Below are 15,407 nucleotides of genomic sequence, written 5' to 3' on the forward strand. Positions count from 1 at the left end.
CTATGGTTGTCTGATATATTATGTTTTCAAAGTAAATCTTCCAATTTGACAGCACATTTTCTTGGTTTATTGCGGCGGCTGTGGCTTGATTGGTCGACTGGTTGTCTCTCTTCCTCTCATAGCTTCTCCCCAGGCTGCTGCCTCCAGACAGTACTTCCGTATTAAAGCTTTTAACCAACCACATTTCAGCCATCACCTGTTGCCAGGTAAAGAAATCTGCCTGAGGCCTTCAGATTCAGTTCTTCAGGCGTCTGCAGCGTAAGACTTTAAAGGCCTCTTCATACTCCATAAGAACAAGACGAAAGTTCGGCAGTGCAGGTCCTGCCGAACAAAATGACGTCATTTCCTTCTTCCAGCTCCCTCTGGCCGAAGGAATTTGTTTCGGCTGTGCCAACCGCCCTGGCCGAACTATGTGGGAGCCGCACTGCCGAAACTTCTGCACTGCCGTGTGCTGCGCATGCGTTCCAGTTCCAGTTCCAGTTCGCTCATGACTATCGGTGATATTTTAATCATATTTAGCTTGTAACATCGCTACTGTACGAGCGCCGCAGCTCGTTAAAATGTCGGAGTGGAGGCTTTTACATGATGCACCTGAACGCATCACGAACAGCTGTCGTCGCCTGTAGTTAATACCGGATCAACATGGCGCTCGGACAAAAACTCTCTCTTTTATTACTGAAAAAGTTCAGAGAAATGTATTTCTGAAAGCACTGAAGGTGAGAAATACAAACTGTGCAGTTGAAAAGTTTAAACGCCGCATCACTGGCTGCATTGAGGGGGCGGCAGCTTCTTATCGGAGTATGAACAGTCCTTGCCGAAAAAGCTTTTTTTTCCAGCAGGTGGCTGACGTCACTGCCGAATTTTGTTCTTGTTCTTATGGGTTCAAAAAGGGAGTACGCAGGGGCCTTAAGTTGACGGCTCGGGGCCTGCTTGCTGGCCATGTGTAACATCCTCACTTTCATGCCCTCTGATCGTCAGAGTTCACTCTCCAGCGTGAGCTGACTGAATCTGTAGCGAGCTGCACCAACAAAAATATAGTTGTGTTGATTTAATAGCGGTTTTGTCAACCAACAATGGCTGAAGGAGTAAGAGAAAGAGATTTGGTTGTAGATTTATTGTCAAAGCCATTTTGAAAACGGGACTTTTCAAGAGGTCATTGAACGCAAAGTTATTTTAGCTCACTCCAACTAACTTCCACAACATTATTCTGAACTATGTTATTACAGATGTCAAGACCACGAAAACCTGATGTTTGTCTCCCTCCTTGACCACCAGAAGTCTCGGTAATAGCAGCCGCTTGTTTATGCAGCTGCAGCAGAAAGAGAGTTGTGAACTCTGGATTTTTTTCTCCTATCAGTTAATTATTTATTTATTCGGGCTACACACATACTGTATCTATCTGCTCTTTATGCTGCATTTTTGAAAAATAACATGGTTTTTATAGCCATTAAACAGTTATTGAGGGGTGGATCGACTCAGATCCAGCACTAACGAAGGCCGGGGTCTGAAATGTGTGACCCGCCATGATTTTCTTTCGATTCCCCATGTCTCAGGCCCACATGTCAAAGAGTCATTGAGCAAAACACTGAACCCCAAACTGCTCCAATCGGATGGATTGAGCAAGGCAGCCACATCCATTGGTTAGGCTGGTGGTGGCCTGGCCTGGTTTAGTTAGAAACCCTGTATACACAGATCAGTTAAGTTGGTTTTGTCTCAATTCAACTTCAGAAATGTCAAAAATAATAATATTTTATTTTCAGCTTCAAGCTGTTTCTGTTGTCACTATGTTGAAGTAACAGTCGAGGAAAAAGTCCAAAGCTTGAGCCAAGAGAAAACTTCCGTTGTCTTTGTTCGAGGATACCAGGAAAAACAAAAAACTTCCCAGGTGAATGACTCATTTTAGCAGTGTGACTGGTTGTGTTTATTTATATGATTCATTGCGCATGAAAGAAAGTGAAAGTTAACGACACAGGAGTTCAGTGTTCACGGGTAAGTGAACGTTACGCATGCTTTTGATGACATGGATTCTCAGATTAACTTCTTGGTAAAATGGATCAGTATCAATGCCCACTGTCTCTCAAAACAAATGGATCAGAACAAAGAACGGGAGGATCGGAGGAGACCGCGAGGAATGTTACTGGAAATCTGGTCAGGGAAATAATCCAGAGATATGAAGGAAGATATACCACACCTCCAAACATAAAAGAAGGTAAAGTATACACACGTATAGTATAAACATATATTGTTGTTACTGAAAAATGTTGTGTCCGTAGCAGGCTATGTACAAAGATTTACCAGCTATTTGGAATTGACAGGCTCCAACTAGAACGAGTTATGCTTTTTATTACCACCGCCAATGGCATGAATACTTTACAGTTTGACAAGGATGATCCAACAACCCTAATTTGAATAAAGCACTATAGGTGATATCATACCTATAGAAATGGCTGTTTCAGTGGTTTAAACATGCCGGCCTTCTTTTGTTTAAGCATGGATATTTCAGTGTCTTGCAACGTGCAGCTGAAGGTGTTAAGCTCGACGCCTCTGATAAACAGAATAAATAAACATGGTTTGTTCTCTGTGTTTTGCAGAAACAAAAACGGTTTCGCCAATAAAGTCGAACGCGCCCTTTCAAACTAGGACACTTTACCATCTTAAAACCACAGAGCAGCTCGGATCCAGCCTGCCCGTTCAGAAGATACCTGAAGAAGAGATACCAGAGAAAGAACTCCTCGAAGGAAAAGCGAATAGAGATATTTTGAAAGTTCCAGAAAAGGTTGTGGCATCAGGGAGTTTGAAATTTGCAATGGAGAAAGAGCTTAAGCAGTTTGGTCGGTTTTTCTTGAACTTGAAAGGATATTACCAAGAGGGTGAACTCGAAAGAGGCAGTGAAAATCTTTTCCATGAAGACCTGAACGAGGAGGCTGCAAAACATAAACTGACCAAAGAGATTCATAAAATGACGGTTATGCTCCCTAAAGATCTAATAACCTTCATGAAATCCAGCGGCGCCATAGTCAGGTACCAGACGGACTTTGAGAAATTGGAGTATCCCGTTTTTTTAGAGTTGGGTTCAGACTTGGTTCTGTCCAGTGGGTCCTCCTACGCCCTGCATGAGGCCCTGCCTGCACTGCTGGAAGACCTCAGCGTGGAGAATATTAAACTGCAGGGGGCCGTGGCTGTTCCTCCAGAGCTGGACAGACTGAAAGAAACCCTGACCAATGCCAAGACCGAGGCCAACCGAGGTGGTCTCCGAGCAAATGTCGGGTTCTTCCCGGGACTGGAAGGAAACACGGTGACCAAGGTACGGCTGGTGGGCTTCAGTGACACAGTGAACGGGCTCAAAGAAATCCTTCAAGACCACCTGACGAACTTGGTCACAACACAAGAAACGCTGAATCTTCCCCATCCTGAACTGGTTGACCATTTTGATAAATTCAAGGGTCTCATTGGCATGACGGAAACCCAGGTGACCTTTAAAGCCATCCATCATCCAGGTCCTTGCGTTCTTCTGTCTGGCCCTCGTTGGAAGGTTCAAGAGGTCAAACAGGCTCTGAGTTCAGCTCTGGCCCGCGTGATAGCGGACACTCTGGTTCTGGAGGGACCGGGGGCTTGTTCTTACTTCCGGGCAGATGGTAAAGTGAGCAAAGGGTTGATAGAGAGCTCCTGTAAGGTCTTCATCACGGCGCGGAAAGATGTGCAGCAACCAAAGCTCAGCAGTGCATCACAGTCCATCATCAGACCCTTTACGACCGCTTCTACCAGTTCGCAACACAAGCTCACAGCAGGCTTAATCTTACAGCGCATGTATGCTCCCTTTAACTTACCTCAAAACCAAGGACAGCAAGGTAAAGACGCCACTTTAACATGATATGTTCCCACCTGTTCCTTAGATATATTGTATGTTACCGATAATTATTTTTTGTTTTTTTTGGACATTTGCACCCCTGTAATAGCTTTAAATGACCGTCTTTTCAGCTGTCTTCGGCTCTGACTCCACCGATCTCCAGGAGGTCTGCGTCAACCTGAGACATGGAGTCAAACTGCACCTGGTGTTTGGTGACATTACTGCTGAGACGACAGACGCTGTGGTGAACTCCACCAACTTCAGGGATTTTCATGGTATGTTTGAGCTGCTGCAGTTGCTCATATTAGTCCAGGTACCATGTTTGGGCCGTTTCTTTTAGAATGTGTCTGATTTCTACAGGCGGCGTCTGCAACGCCATCTTGTCTGTGGCTGGACGTCACCTGGAGACGTCGCTGACACAAGGTGACAACGGAGGAGCTCCACATTTTAAAACGTTGTGCACGTTTAACAACTGCTTACACGTCTCGGTGTTTGCTTATGTGTGTACGTGCAGCGAACGTGAACCCGGGGGCTGTTTTCATAACTCCGCCTGGATCGTTTCCTTGCAAGTCCATTTTTCACGTGCATGGACGAAGAAAGACACGAATCATTGAGCAGCTGGTGTATGGCATCATTCAGCAGTGTGAATCCCTCCAGTACAAGTCTGTGGCTATACCTGCCATCTGTGCTGGTAAATACTGTATAACTGGAATCATATGAAGTTTTTTATCGAAATATTCAAGTGAAATGGCTCTGCGATGGATCATAGTATAAAAAGCTAATGAATTGGATATGAGATTTGGAGAATTTGATGAAAACCTGATATTTTGTGTCTTAAGAAACGATATAGTTCATACTGCCACACCATTGGACGAGGTACCTGATACACAGTTGTTGTTGTTCTGACAGGGGCTGCTAGGCTGGACTCACAGGCTGTAACAGATACAATCCTCCTAGCGATCAAGAATGCCACCTCGTCCGCCCCGCTCCGTCACCTCTCCAGCATCCGTCTTGTCCTGATCGAGGCCAGCTTGTTCTTGACCTTTAAGCGGCAGCTGGTGCAGATGTTTCCTCACGATGTTATCAACGCAGGTACTGAAGAGACCCGTCTTCAGATTCCCCCTCAGCCGTCGTCTTCTGTCTCCAGGAATCGTTGCCGTTGACTGCTCATCATTGGTCGTTTTTCTTTGCAGAGTCGTTTATTCAACCGCTTGACTTCCTTTCCACCATCTCCCCCGGAGAGCAGTCCGTCTTCTTCTTCCTGGGTCTTTGCAGGAAGGAGGTTGACGACGCCAAGACGAACGTCAGTGATCTCTATCAGGCCCACTGCTCGACGAAAACCTTCGACAAGAAGGATCTGAAGGACCTGACCGAGGCCGACAAGAAGGCTCTGCAGGAGCTGCTGAAGAGCGAGGCTCTCCACGTACAAGAGGACGTTCCTGGTAACGGCGGTCTGAAGGTGAGCGGGTTAAAGGTTGGAGTCAATAAGGTGGCGCAGATGCTTCATACCACCACTCCTCTCCGGAGAGAAATGAAAATAAAGGAGGAGGAGAAACTATACACTCTCGTGACCTGGTTTATCCTGGGCCACGACGGCAAGTGGGAACGACTCCCGAAGGCAGCCAGAAACGACCTGGAAAAGGGAGACGTTGCAAAAGGCGTTGTGGACAAACAGGCAAAACGGTGGAGTGTGGATCTACAGAGGATGGAGGCCAGAAGCAGTGGACAAACGACAAAACTGAAACGACTGGAGAATCGGGCAGGTAAAACGATACGATGACAATTTGAAACTTTCACAAAAAGTCACACACAGACTGTGGGGACACATTTTAATGTTAGAAAAAACCATCTCCTGAAAATTCTCTTTCAGACTTCACACTTCCTGCGGATTGGGACAACATGAGCCCCGGGGAAAACCTGAAAGTGGTTCTACTGCAGGCAGATTCAACGGAATACCAGACTACACAGAATTCCTTCAATCAAACTGCCACCAACACTGTGACAAAGGTTTTTACCGTCTCTCAAAAAACTGTCCATCTGTGATCACACTGTATGTAATATTGTTTTCATGACTGTTTAGGGATTCACTATGAAAGGTTTCACTCATCTCAATTTTACACCCACTGAATGTCGGATAGACTCAATTTAATAGAATCACAAACTGAATCTGTGAAGGATTTTTCACAATATCGTGAAACATTTGCAGTGGTTCGTAACGTCGCATGAATTGTGATCGGCTTCACAAAATTTGCTCCCATTTTTATGTGAACTGGATCATATCAGTGGTCACCGATGTCTCAAACTCATCTCAAAAACGTCTCCACTTATGGCTCGTTTCAAGTGAAAACGACCAAACGACCTAGTTGGATTGTTATTACGGTGACTGTCAAAATAAAAGTACCAAGTCCCAGGAGAATATGACCTGGAAAATTCTCGTTATTTCACATTTTTGTCTCCTTGTCAAATCCCCCCAAGATGCTACAGCCTGAACTGCAGTAGCACTTCGCCATGAATAACCTGTCGCCTTACATTTGTCTTCGACATGATAATTTGATGTCTAACCTGTGAGATCTTTCAAAGTGACCTGCGTTTTCCTCGCCAGATTGAGCGCGTGCAGAACGTTCACCTGCGTCGCGCCTACGAAGTGCAAAAACAGCGTATTTCTGAAAAGAACCATGTGCAAGGAGCCAGCGAGAAGTCTTTGTACCACGGGACGAGTCAGGAAACCTGCGACTCCATCAAGAAAAACGGCTTCAACAGGAGCTTCTCTGGAAAAAATGGTAATTGTCTTTTTGTTTTTAATCTGAAGTCTTGAATCGGATGCGTTGATTCTTGCTAGTAAAGTAAAACCATTAATAAAGAGGATATATACACGCTTACATACACGTATGTTCCTTTCCTGTCACCAGGCGCTGCTTTAGGTCAGGGAACCTACTTTGCTGTGTCAGCCCATTACTCCGTTCGCTATGCGAAGCCAGCAGCTGATGGTTCCCGGACCATGTTATTAGCCCGGGTGCTGACGGGCTCCTACACCCAGGGAAACAGCAGCATGAGGTTCCCTCCGCCTCGAAGCAGCCAGGAGCCCGACGACCGATACGACACCGTTGTTGACAGAACAAACAACCCCAACATGTACGTTGTATTCAACGATAACCAAGCCTATCCCGACTATCTCATAACTTTTTATTAGTTCCTCACAGTGGAGAACCTCCTGCTGCAGCTGAAGGAATCTTGAATAAAACCTAATTATTGTTTTATCTGTAATTTATTGCGGAAAAGCTCAAATATGAAGACATGTTTTAAATATGTATAAAGACACGGTATTTTTTCATTACAATGGAAAAAAACATGTTGCAACATATTATGTATTTTTCAAAATAATCTCCATTTATTTATCATGCTGCAGTAACAAATAGAAAATTTTTGATAAATTTTTTTTTTGCATGCTATTCCTGACAAGGATTTCAAATCTGACTAAAGGGTGTATTTCTTTAATATTTGATATAGCTTTGACTGCATGCCTTTCTATGTGGATTAGAATGACTTTGTAAGTATAAAATACTCAACTTGAATTTATAAATGCTGCTGATAGTTTATATGCCATGGATTTGGATGTTTTCTACTAACTCTCTCACTAACACTAACTTATGAAGTGTCCTGAGCATCAGAGCTTTTACTGTGAAGGTAAATATGCAACACAAAGCTTCGAAGTGCCACAAATAGAAGTCTTGGTATTGTGATGATTTTTGCTGCGTCTTGCATCATTAAAAATGGCATCATGTGAAAATTGTACCTACTGTTCATTTGGTTTGTAAATTATTAAGATTATCCTAATAAATTAAATTCAAACAAAAACATTGGGACTCGATTGAATTTTATTTCTGGAGCGGAAAATCTAAAGTTCAAGACACAATTCAAGGATAAGTGACGCTGGAGAAGAAAAAACTCCCTTTAAACAGGAAGAAACCTGAAGAACCAGACTCGGATGTTTTTATCAGTTTATAAAGGTCCTATTATGCAGAATTCATTTTTTCCATCAATACTAATCGTCCCCATACCTGGACTGACGTCCCAGAAGTGAAGACAGTCTGTCCTCTCTCTCCCTGGCTTGTTTCAGGTTTTAAAAAGTGTGTTGCTCCGACCAGCCAATCAGAAATCAAACCCTATATAGTGTCATCGGGGGTTTAACCAATCCCAATCAAGGTAGGCTCCTCCCCTTTGACTCCTCCCACAATTGGGCAGCCCTGCTCTGGCACATGGCACCACGAGAGGAAGTACTTCCTCCTCTTCCCAAGATGGGCATGTGTGGGCGGAGCCAGTCCAGCTCACACAGACACAGCAGATTCTGAATGCAGCTCCTATGATCCAATATTCAAATGGAGGAAAACCAAGAAGCGAGAAACCTAGACTACTGAAGGTTCCTGGACCAACGAGGAAAATGTGAAAGTGTTGAAAAGCAGAATAATAGGACTCCTTTTAACCATCTCATCCACTTGTTTTTATATAAATTGCTGGAGTCAGATGGTTAATGTCACCGGGGCAAAATAAAAAAATTGGTTGTGTACCGAGAACAAGGCTGAGCTTTTTCCTCTGTAAACAACCATTTCTTGGTTCTAATCCTCTCGTCGCAGCTTTTACAGATGAAGAATTTCGACCCTCGGGTCAGTTTGACCTCTGAGCTTCTAACTCAGATGTGTCTTCTTAATGCAAAGGAACCCAAGTGTTGTTTGTTCGGAGGCGGATGCAAAATGTTCTGGGGCCTCATTTATAAAACCTCGGTCAATGCAAAGGGCCTCTTCAATATTTTTACGTCTCATTCAGCCTGTTGATCGCCGGGCATTTGACGCTAAATCCTGACTGATAAGACGAAGAAAAGGAATTTTACGAAGAGAGAAATAGTCATGGAGGAGGTGGAGGTCAGGGGAATGCTATTATTTGGTGTCACAGTAGTGGAATCACTAATAAAATTAAATATGAGCGATAGGCAGCTCGTCGTCACTGCTGGAAATAGTGTGAGAGTCAGAGAGAGATCAGTGACTGAAGAGGTGGAGAAGCTGATCTGAAGCTAAAATAAGCAATATAAAATCTATAATTTCTTTATTTTACATGTAACTCATTCTTGCATACATATGAACATCGTGCTGCTGATTCAGCAGTAATGTTCCGCATCTTTCAGGACCCGTTTTGTGCGCAAGCAAGTTTTCTAAAATGCTTTATATTAGTAGGACGGATTAAATGTGCTATTTCATCACACCTCTGTGGAACGGGATGTCTGCTGCTGCTCAAGCTGTTAGATGAAGGTGCCAAAATAACCTTTAAATTTAACTTTTAATACGTTTTTTTTGCCGCGGCGCAGACTAAAAGTTTTGAAAAAGCATGTTAAATATGTCAAATGTTTCACAACTGGCAGCAAAAATGACGACAATCTGGTCATAAATGACATTTGAATGAAACTTTCTGGCGCAAAAATCCAGTGAAATGTTCATAAAAACCTTCTCCTATAGCTGTTGCATTATGGGTATTTGTTTTTACAAACTTACCATGACTAGAGTGTTAACAATTCGATGGTTTCTTTCATTTTGTTCGGTCTTTTCCTGGGTTGCATCGGACCGTCGCCCTTAAATTGTCTTTAGATTTTTTCTTAAAATGTTTGCGTCACAATGATTATCTTAAAAAAATTTTAAATAAAAAAAAACCGATGGTGGTGAAGTTGCTTCCTGTTAAATTAAACAGAGGTGTGTTTATGATTTTGGCCTCCTGTGTTGAGGACAATAAAAACCTCTCGTTTTGGGATGGCGCCCCCTTGTGGGCGATTCTGGTTTGAACAAAAAAAAAAAAACCCTCAGCCGCTTTCAAACTCCAGGTTTTCAGGCAAGTCGGTCCAGAAAAACAAATGTGCATGTTTGAATAAGGAAACAAAGGATTTTTGGGCGACGACTCCTTTAAATGATAATATTCATCATGACTCTGTTGCAGGAAGTGGCGACGAGGCGTCCGGTGCGACAACGTAACCCTTCCCCAGTGGGAACCACGTCTGCAGGGCCTCAGTCCAGCTGCCGGTGTCACAAAAAGTCAATAAGATGTCAAACACTGGAGGGAGCAAGAAAGAGGGAGAAACAGATTCAGTGAAGCACAACTTCTCAGACGACCCGAGAAGAAAACGGCTTCGTCACCTTGATTGATCGCCAGGATCTTAGAGTGGAAGTTCTTCTGGTTGCTCCTCTTCACCATGTACTCGTCGATGGGCAGCCTCGCCGCGCGAACCTTCAGCTCCGACGCCCTCGAGGAGCTCAACTTCTGCAGAGGAGAGACGGAACGCTGGAAACGTGAGCACAGTCGACGCGTCGCGAGACCCGCCCCATCACGCCTCGTGATGTCACCGTACCTTCTGGATACTTTCATCCACGAGGCCACCGAGCACGTAGACTTTATCCCCCTCCACCGAGTCCAAAGCTGAAATGAAGAACATCCTTTAGGCCTCAGCAGCGTGAATGTTATGGTCTAACAGCGCCCCCTGCTGACCGCAATTTAGCTGTACGTCGTCCGAGAACCACAACGTTTGACTCCTACGCGAACTTGAACTTGTCAAACCTTCATCGGCGTCCGGAGTGAGGTAGACGATGGTTTCTGGAGGAAAGAGGTCAAGGCAGCTTTCTTCAGCCATGTCCATCTAAGAAAAACAAAACGGGAGAAGAGAGACGAAAAATATCAAGACGGTCGGTTTAGTGGTTTAGAATCACAAGAAGAAGCAAAAGCGGCGGTTAATTAATGAGCAAAACAGCAGAAATAGACACCTTCTGACATCTAGAGTAGAGTTTGTGTCGTCCACAGTGCAGACATAAGTCCCACAGAATTAAAAAAAAAAACTACGAATATAGACAAAATATATCACCCAAAATTGAATAAGAATAAGAAAAATAGAATATAGGCAAGAAAGAATGAGCAACATGGTTGTAATATAGAAGTTAAAAAAAAGAAATGGGCAATATATTATACATATACAATGAAACGGCCATATACAGTGAGTCAGATTGGGTCTATTGTCAGTTACTACTGCACAAGCAAGACAAGCAGACAAACAAACAACCAGCTCGCTTTGGCCCAACACAACCTATCTGCATTTCTATTTTCTAAATCTAAAAACCCTGACAATGTTTGGGGTTTTTTTGGAGACTGTGAGAGATTCCCTGTGGAGCGCACACACTCCCGGCGTTCACCACTAGAACAGCCACCACACTCACCGTGTAGTTGAGGAAGCCGTCGTTCATCCGTACGCACTCCCTGTGCAGCCGGCTGTCCTGTCTCAGGTCGCTCAGGAACAAGCGGAACGGTCGAGTCGCCTTCTTGTTGGACCCGTACAGCCGCCTCACCTGGCCCGCCAGCCTGCTGATCTCCTGAACACACACACACACACACACACACACACACACACACACAGCAACAGTATTAAAGCCTCTTTTACCTCATTACACCCAAACCATCAGAGTTATGTCACTGGCCCCAGCGAGGAGAGTTTGACCGCCATGCAAACAGGCTCGTTGCTCGTGTTCCTCCACCTTGTCAGACATGCAGTCGGTCATACTCAGGTCGACGCAGAGTTTGAGCCCCGTGGACCGAGCCTCGGCCAAACGCTCTCTGGCCATCGCCTTCATCACCCGTTTGGTGAGCTGAGGGTCTGTGCCGACGCCTACCAAGCAAAATATGCAAACAACTTTTTATCTTCAGTCTCCTCCTGCAAATAAACAACGTGGGGTTGTTTTGGGGTTTTTTTCTGTACCTGACTCCTGCTGACGGTTCAGCCTCCTCCTCTGCTTCTCTTCTTTTCGTTTGCTCTTCTTCGCAGCCAGCTGCTTCTCCCAGTGTCGCTGCTTCCTCAGTACATTCTTCTATTTATTAAACAATAACCCCCCAACAAAGAAAAATGAAAGAAAGCATTGTAAGCTCAGCTTTTATGTAATATCACAGGGCGGAAGATCACAAATACAGTGCTAGTAATTATAGTATATTTTGAGAATAGTGCCTCTTAGTATTTTACTCACATGGAAGTACAATTTAAATCATTATATCCAAAGTGTTTTCATTTGAGAGATGAAATTCCACAACCACACTAAAAGACCAACACATACTAAGTACACAACAAAAACAAATACGATGAAGTAACTACACAATAAAGAAAATCTATATCTTCCACAACACGTTTATAGACACTATTGGACATGAGTTGAAATATTAAAGCCTCACTAAGTTATTTTTATTTATTTATTTAATGTGTTTGCAGACTAATTTTGGGATTATTTCCACATAAATGTGTCTGAACCTGTACAGTGAAGCAATGCGACGTGGTGTAAACACCCATCTAATATTATTTTTTGGTGAATTCCTACTCAAACTGGCAGCTCAGGCATTAAAACGTACAGAAATGTGGACATCTTCCCTCCCAGGTTTGTTCTGCTCTTCTTCGTTCTCCACACTGATGCAGAGCAGCTCCATAAAGTCCGCAGCTCCATTCAGCTGCGGGTCAAACGATCCCGATCCGGTTTCAGACATTTCATCCTATCTCTCTATATTGATGATTCCGAAGATAAGCAACAGGAATCACCTAAACACTGGAAAACGTGCCAAACAAGGAAGCCGCTTCCGGGTTGTGAAACGTCGCGTGTAAGTGACGTCATAGTAAAAGAAGCTAAATTATTTTTTCTTTTTTTCTTTTATTAATTATTACACTTACGGTCCTATATTAATTCAGTTGTTCCAGATAAGCTTGATATTTTATCAAACTTCAACAAAGTGGTCATGACAAGGCAGTCTTAGTAGGAACTCTTTTGACTCCAGGTCAGTTTCCGGCAGGAAGACTTAAATCGACGTACACTGAGGCTCTCGCTAGCAGGTATATCTTCGAGCAAAATTCACTTTTCTGTGTAATTATAGAGTTCATTTGGATTTATTTTTCGGTATTGTATAAAGTATGACGCTTGCATTCCGCCAAAGAGCGTGTAAAATCCATTGCGTGAAGTCGCGGCTTTGAATTTGCGTTTTAAGAAGTTGTTCGTATTAGCATGCGACGCTATCGTGGTCACATGGTGCTGAATCTCAACCAATGAGAGACTCCGTTTAGGAACGGCCTCTTTACGGCACTTTTAAGAATATTATCTCCTTAAAATAAACATTTGTTCTCGGATTAACTGACATGGGTGGATTCGGTTTTCCATTTTGTACCGGAAATTGTACAAACCTACATTTTAATGAAAAAAATGCAATGTTTCACGTTTTAAAAACACACAGTGTCTTCCATATTTGACTATACGTGTATAATATTTGCTTTAAATACGTGTTGTGCGGTTTTATTCCGGTTTATTTTGAGCAAACCGCGCGTTTTCTCTTATAATCCAATGGCGTACGTCGGCACCGTGACACAGACGGGTGGGATCGTCATAGTGGTACCACGGACATGGCGGTGTTTACGTTAAGACTATACTTTCAGGGATCATTTCTATAGTTCTTGACTTGAGAAATGTGTTTCTAAATTGTTTGGTCTCGCTAACCACGATGATGATCTGGTAGCGTTTCTCTCTGAGCGCGAAGCGGGTGTAGACGGACGATCTAGGTCGATACGTCTTCATCTTTGATGACCGTTCACTGTCTCCTCGGGGACAATGAGGGGAGAGACGCATTCAGAGTGGCCTGCGGAAAATGTTCAATGTAAATTTGTCGATGTGAGGGTTGTCATGGTGATTGTTTGTTCTTAATTACAACTTTAAGACCTCTTGGTATTTCCCCATCTACGTGGCATGTGTTTATATAGTGTATTACGTAATATGTCAGTAACTCTTTGATGTTATCAGGTGATACTACGTAGTGTTTCATCTCCAATGATATTCCGGTAAAGATACTCCTGTAACCTCCATGACTGATTAAACACGTAGTGTCTGAGTGACTCAACACCAATTTAAGTTTAAATCAGAAAATCACCGTTAAAATGTCACAAAAGCAGTTTATAAAGTTTTATAGTTTGAATTAGAATTTTCTCCCTTTGATTTTAGCACCGAGCCAAATTGGCAGTGACGTTTGATAATCATGATAAACGGCAGTTCCGTCACAAAATAATATAATATGATTTAGTTTGAAGTTTCAGTTCCTATTCAGGATGATGACGTTTCATTAGAGTACCTGGTTTTATCAGTATTACCCTGTCTTTAGTTTAGACATTTTAGTTACTTTATCAATGTCTGTCCTTTTTTTGAAGTTTTAAATTTTTTTCTTCATCTTACATCTTTAGCTATTTAAAAATAAATATTTAAGAAATGATCAATTTAGGAGTATTTTATTGGTTTTTTTTATTTTTTACCTGTAGTTTTGGCTTTTCTTTTGTTACCAATTTTACTTGTGTATTTTAACCAACAGATAAGTATACTTTTGAAAATAACTCTAGTGTGTAAATACAAAAGAAATATCTATCTATCTAATATGTTTTATAATAGTGTTTATCTATTTCTGTCTAGGTTTATTGCACATTTAGCTTTTTGTTTTTTGTTCATTTGCTGTAACAAGTTAATTGTGTGATGAATAAAGTGCAATCTGATCATATCACCACTAGTGAAGCAGATCTACACACAGTTAATCAGAACTAAGTAAATAGTTAGGATCCAATCAATATACATGATGTAATAAAAATGTGGCTTTTCATACTGGAATATACAGAGAGAGACAATGTGGGTCAGAAAACCCCAAAATTAAAATCAGAGTTTAAGATGTTTCTCTATCTAAATATGTCAATACATTTATCGGTGTGCTGTTCAATGTTTTGTAAAATGTCTGTAGTGGTGAAGTATGCATTCTCTTTCTGAGGTGGCTGGAGATAGATTCCCATAATCAATCCTCTTGGGACACTTCAGAGTCATTTCATGCGAAACATGCAATAGCAGGACTTTTCTCTATATTCCACTAGAGGGAGCTCGTGCAGCGCAGTTTGAAATTCAAACTTTGAAAGAAAATAATGCAAAACACAGAATAAAATCTACAAAATTCATGGTTGAAATAAGTGTTATACTTCTTTGTTTTGTGAATGAATTGAAAGCAGTATCTAGGATGAAGTGGTGTTGTAGGATTAGTGTCTGTTATAATACTTTCTACTGTCTTCATGTGGCTGGATAAAAATAATTTATCATATCAGGACTAAATATGTTCTCATTTCTTTCTCATTTCTCAAAGAGGTTGTCATTTGTCCACTCAAGACACGAATCAAATCAATTAGTTCTTTTAGCCAATCAATGATAAAGACATAAATAGATTTTAGACTGTTTTATACTCTTGTTTAAGTCTGTATATATATATATATATATATATATATATATATATATATATATATATATATATATATATATATATATATATATATATATATATATATATATATATATATATATATATATATATATATATATATTGTACCTTTGTTTTGACACGCCTGTAATGAATGAATGAATAAATGAGTCATAGGCTGTAAAAAGGTTTGGGAAACTGTTCAAAACTTTTTCCACTGTGTGATTTTCCGTTGTATTCA

At 42.0% G+C, this 15,407-nt stretch overlaps 2 protein-coding genes across 5 annotated transcripts; one reads left to right on the forward strand and one right to left on the reverse strand.

Annotated features, from left to right (window-relative positions):
• Window positions 1–1,970: 1,970 nt before the first annotated feature.
• On the forward strand, window positions 1,971–7,697 carry LOC308123904 (protein mono-ADP-ribosyltransferase PARP14-like). Of its 2 annotated transcripts, XM_080486631.1 has the most exons (10): window positions 1,979–2,209; window positions 2,592–3,848; window positions 3,979–4,122; window positions 4,208–4,270; window positions 4,362–4,538; window positions 4,757–4,939; window positions 5,041–5,610; window positions 5,718–5,854; window positions 6,450–6,627; window positions 6,757–7,693. In XM_080486631.1, exons 1-10 carry the CDS (start codon window positions 2,050–2,052, stop codon window positions 7,035–7,037), a joined length of 3,150 nt encoding a protein of 1,049 aa, XP_080342757.1. In that variant the 5' UTR covers window positions 1,979–2,049; the 3' UTR covers window positions 7,038–7,693. The 2 variants fall into 2 exon arrangements, with proteins under 2 accessions (XP_080342758.1, XP_080342757.1); XM_080486632.1 differs by lacking the exon at window positions 2,592–3,848 and having other exon boundaries at window positions 1,971–2,209; window positions 6,757–7,697.
• Window positions 7,698–7,706: 9 nt separating this feature from the next.
• Window positions 7,707–12,507, reverse strand: trmt10b (tRNA methyltransferase 10B). 3 transcript variants are annotated; one of them, XM_080486635.1, is made up of 8 exons: window positions 12,263–12,507; window positions 11,625–11,733; window positions 11,404–11,534; window positions 11,089–11,241; window positions 10,439–10,517; window positions 10,233–10,300; window positions 10,021–10,144; window positions 7,707–9,937 (listed from the first exon to the last, which is right to left on the reverse strand). In XM_080486635.1, exons 1-8 carry the CDS (start codon window positions 12,392–12,394, stop codon window positions 9,807–9,809), a joined length of 927 nt encoding a protein of 308 aa, XP_080342761.1. In that variant the 5' UTR covers window positions 12,395–12,507; the 3' UTR covers window positions 7,707–9,806. The 3 variants fall into 3 exon arrangements, with proteins under 3 accessions (XP_080342761.1, XP_080342760.1, XP_080342759.1); XM_080486634.1 differs by having other exon boundaries at window positions 10,370–10,517; window positions 12,263–12,495; XM_080486633.1 differs by having other exon boundaries at window positions 7,713–9,900; window positions 12,263–12,495.
• Between the last annotated feature and the right edge of the window lie 2,900 nt (window positions 12,508–15,407).

This window comes from Lipophrys pholis (assembly GCF_963383615.2).
Source record: "Lipophrys pholis genome assembly, chromosome: 18".
Lineage (NCBI taxonomy): Eukaryota > Metazoa > Chordata > Actinopteri > Blenniiformes > Blenniidae > Lipophrys > Lipophrys pholis.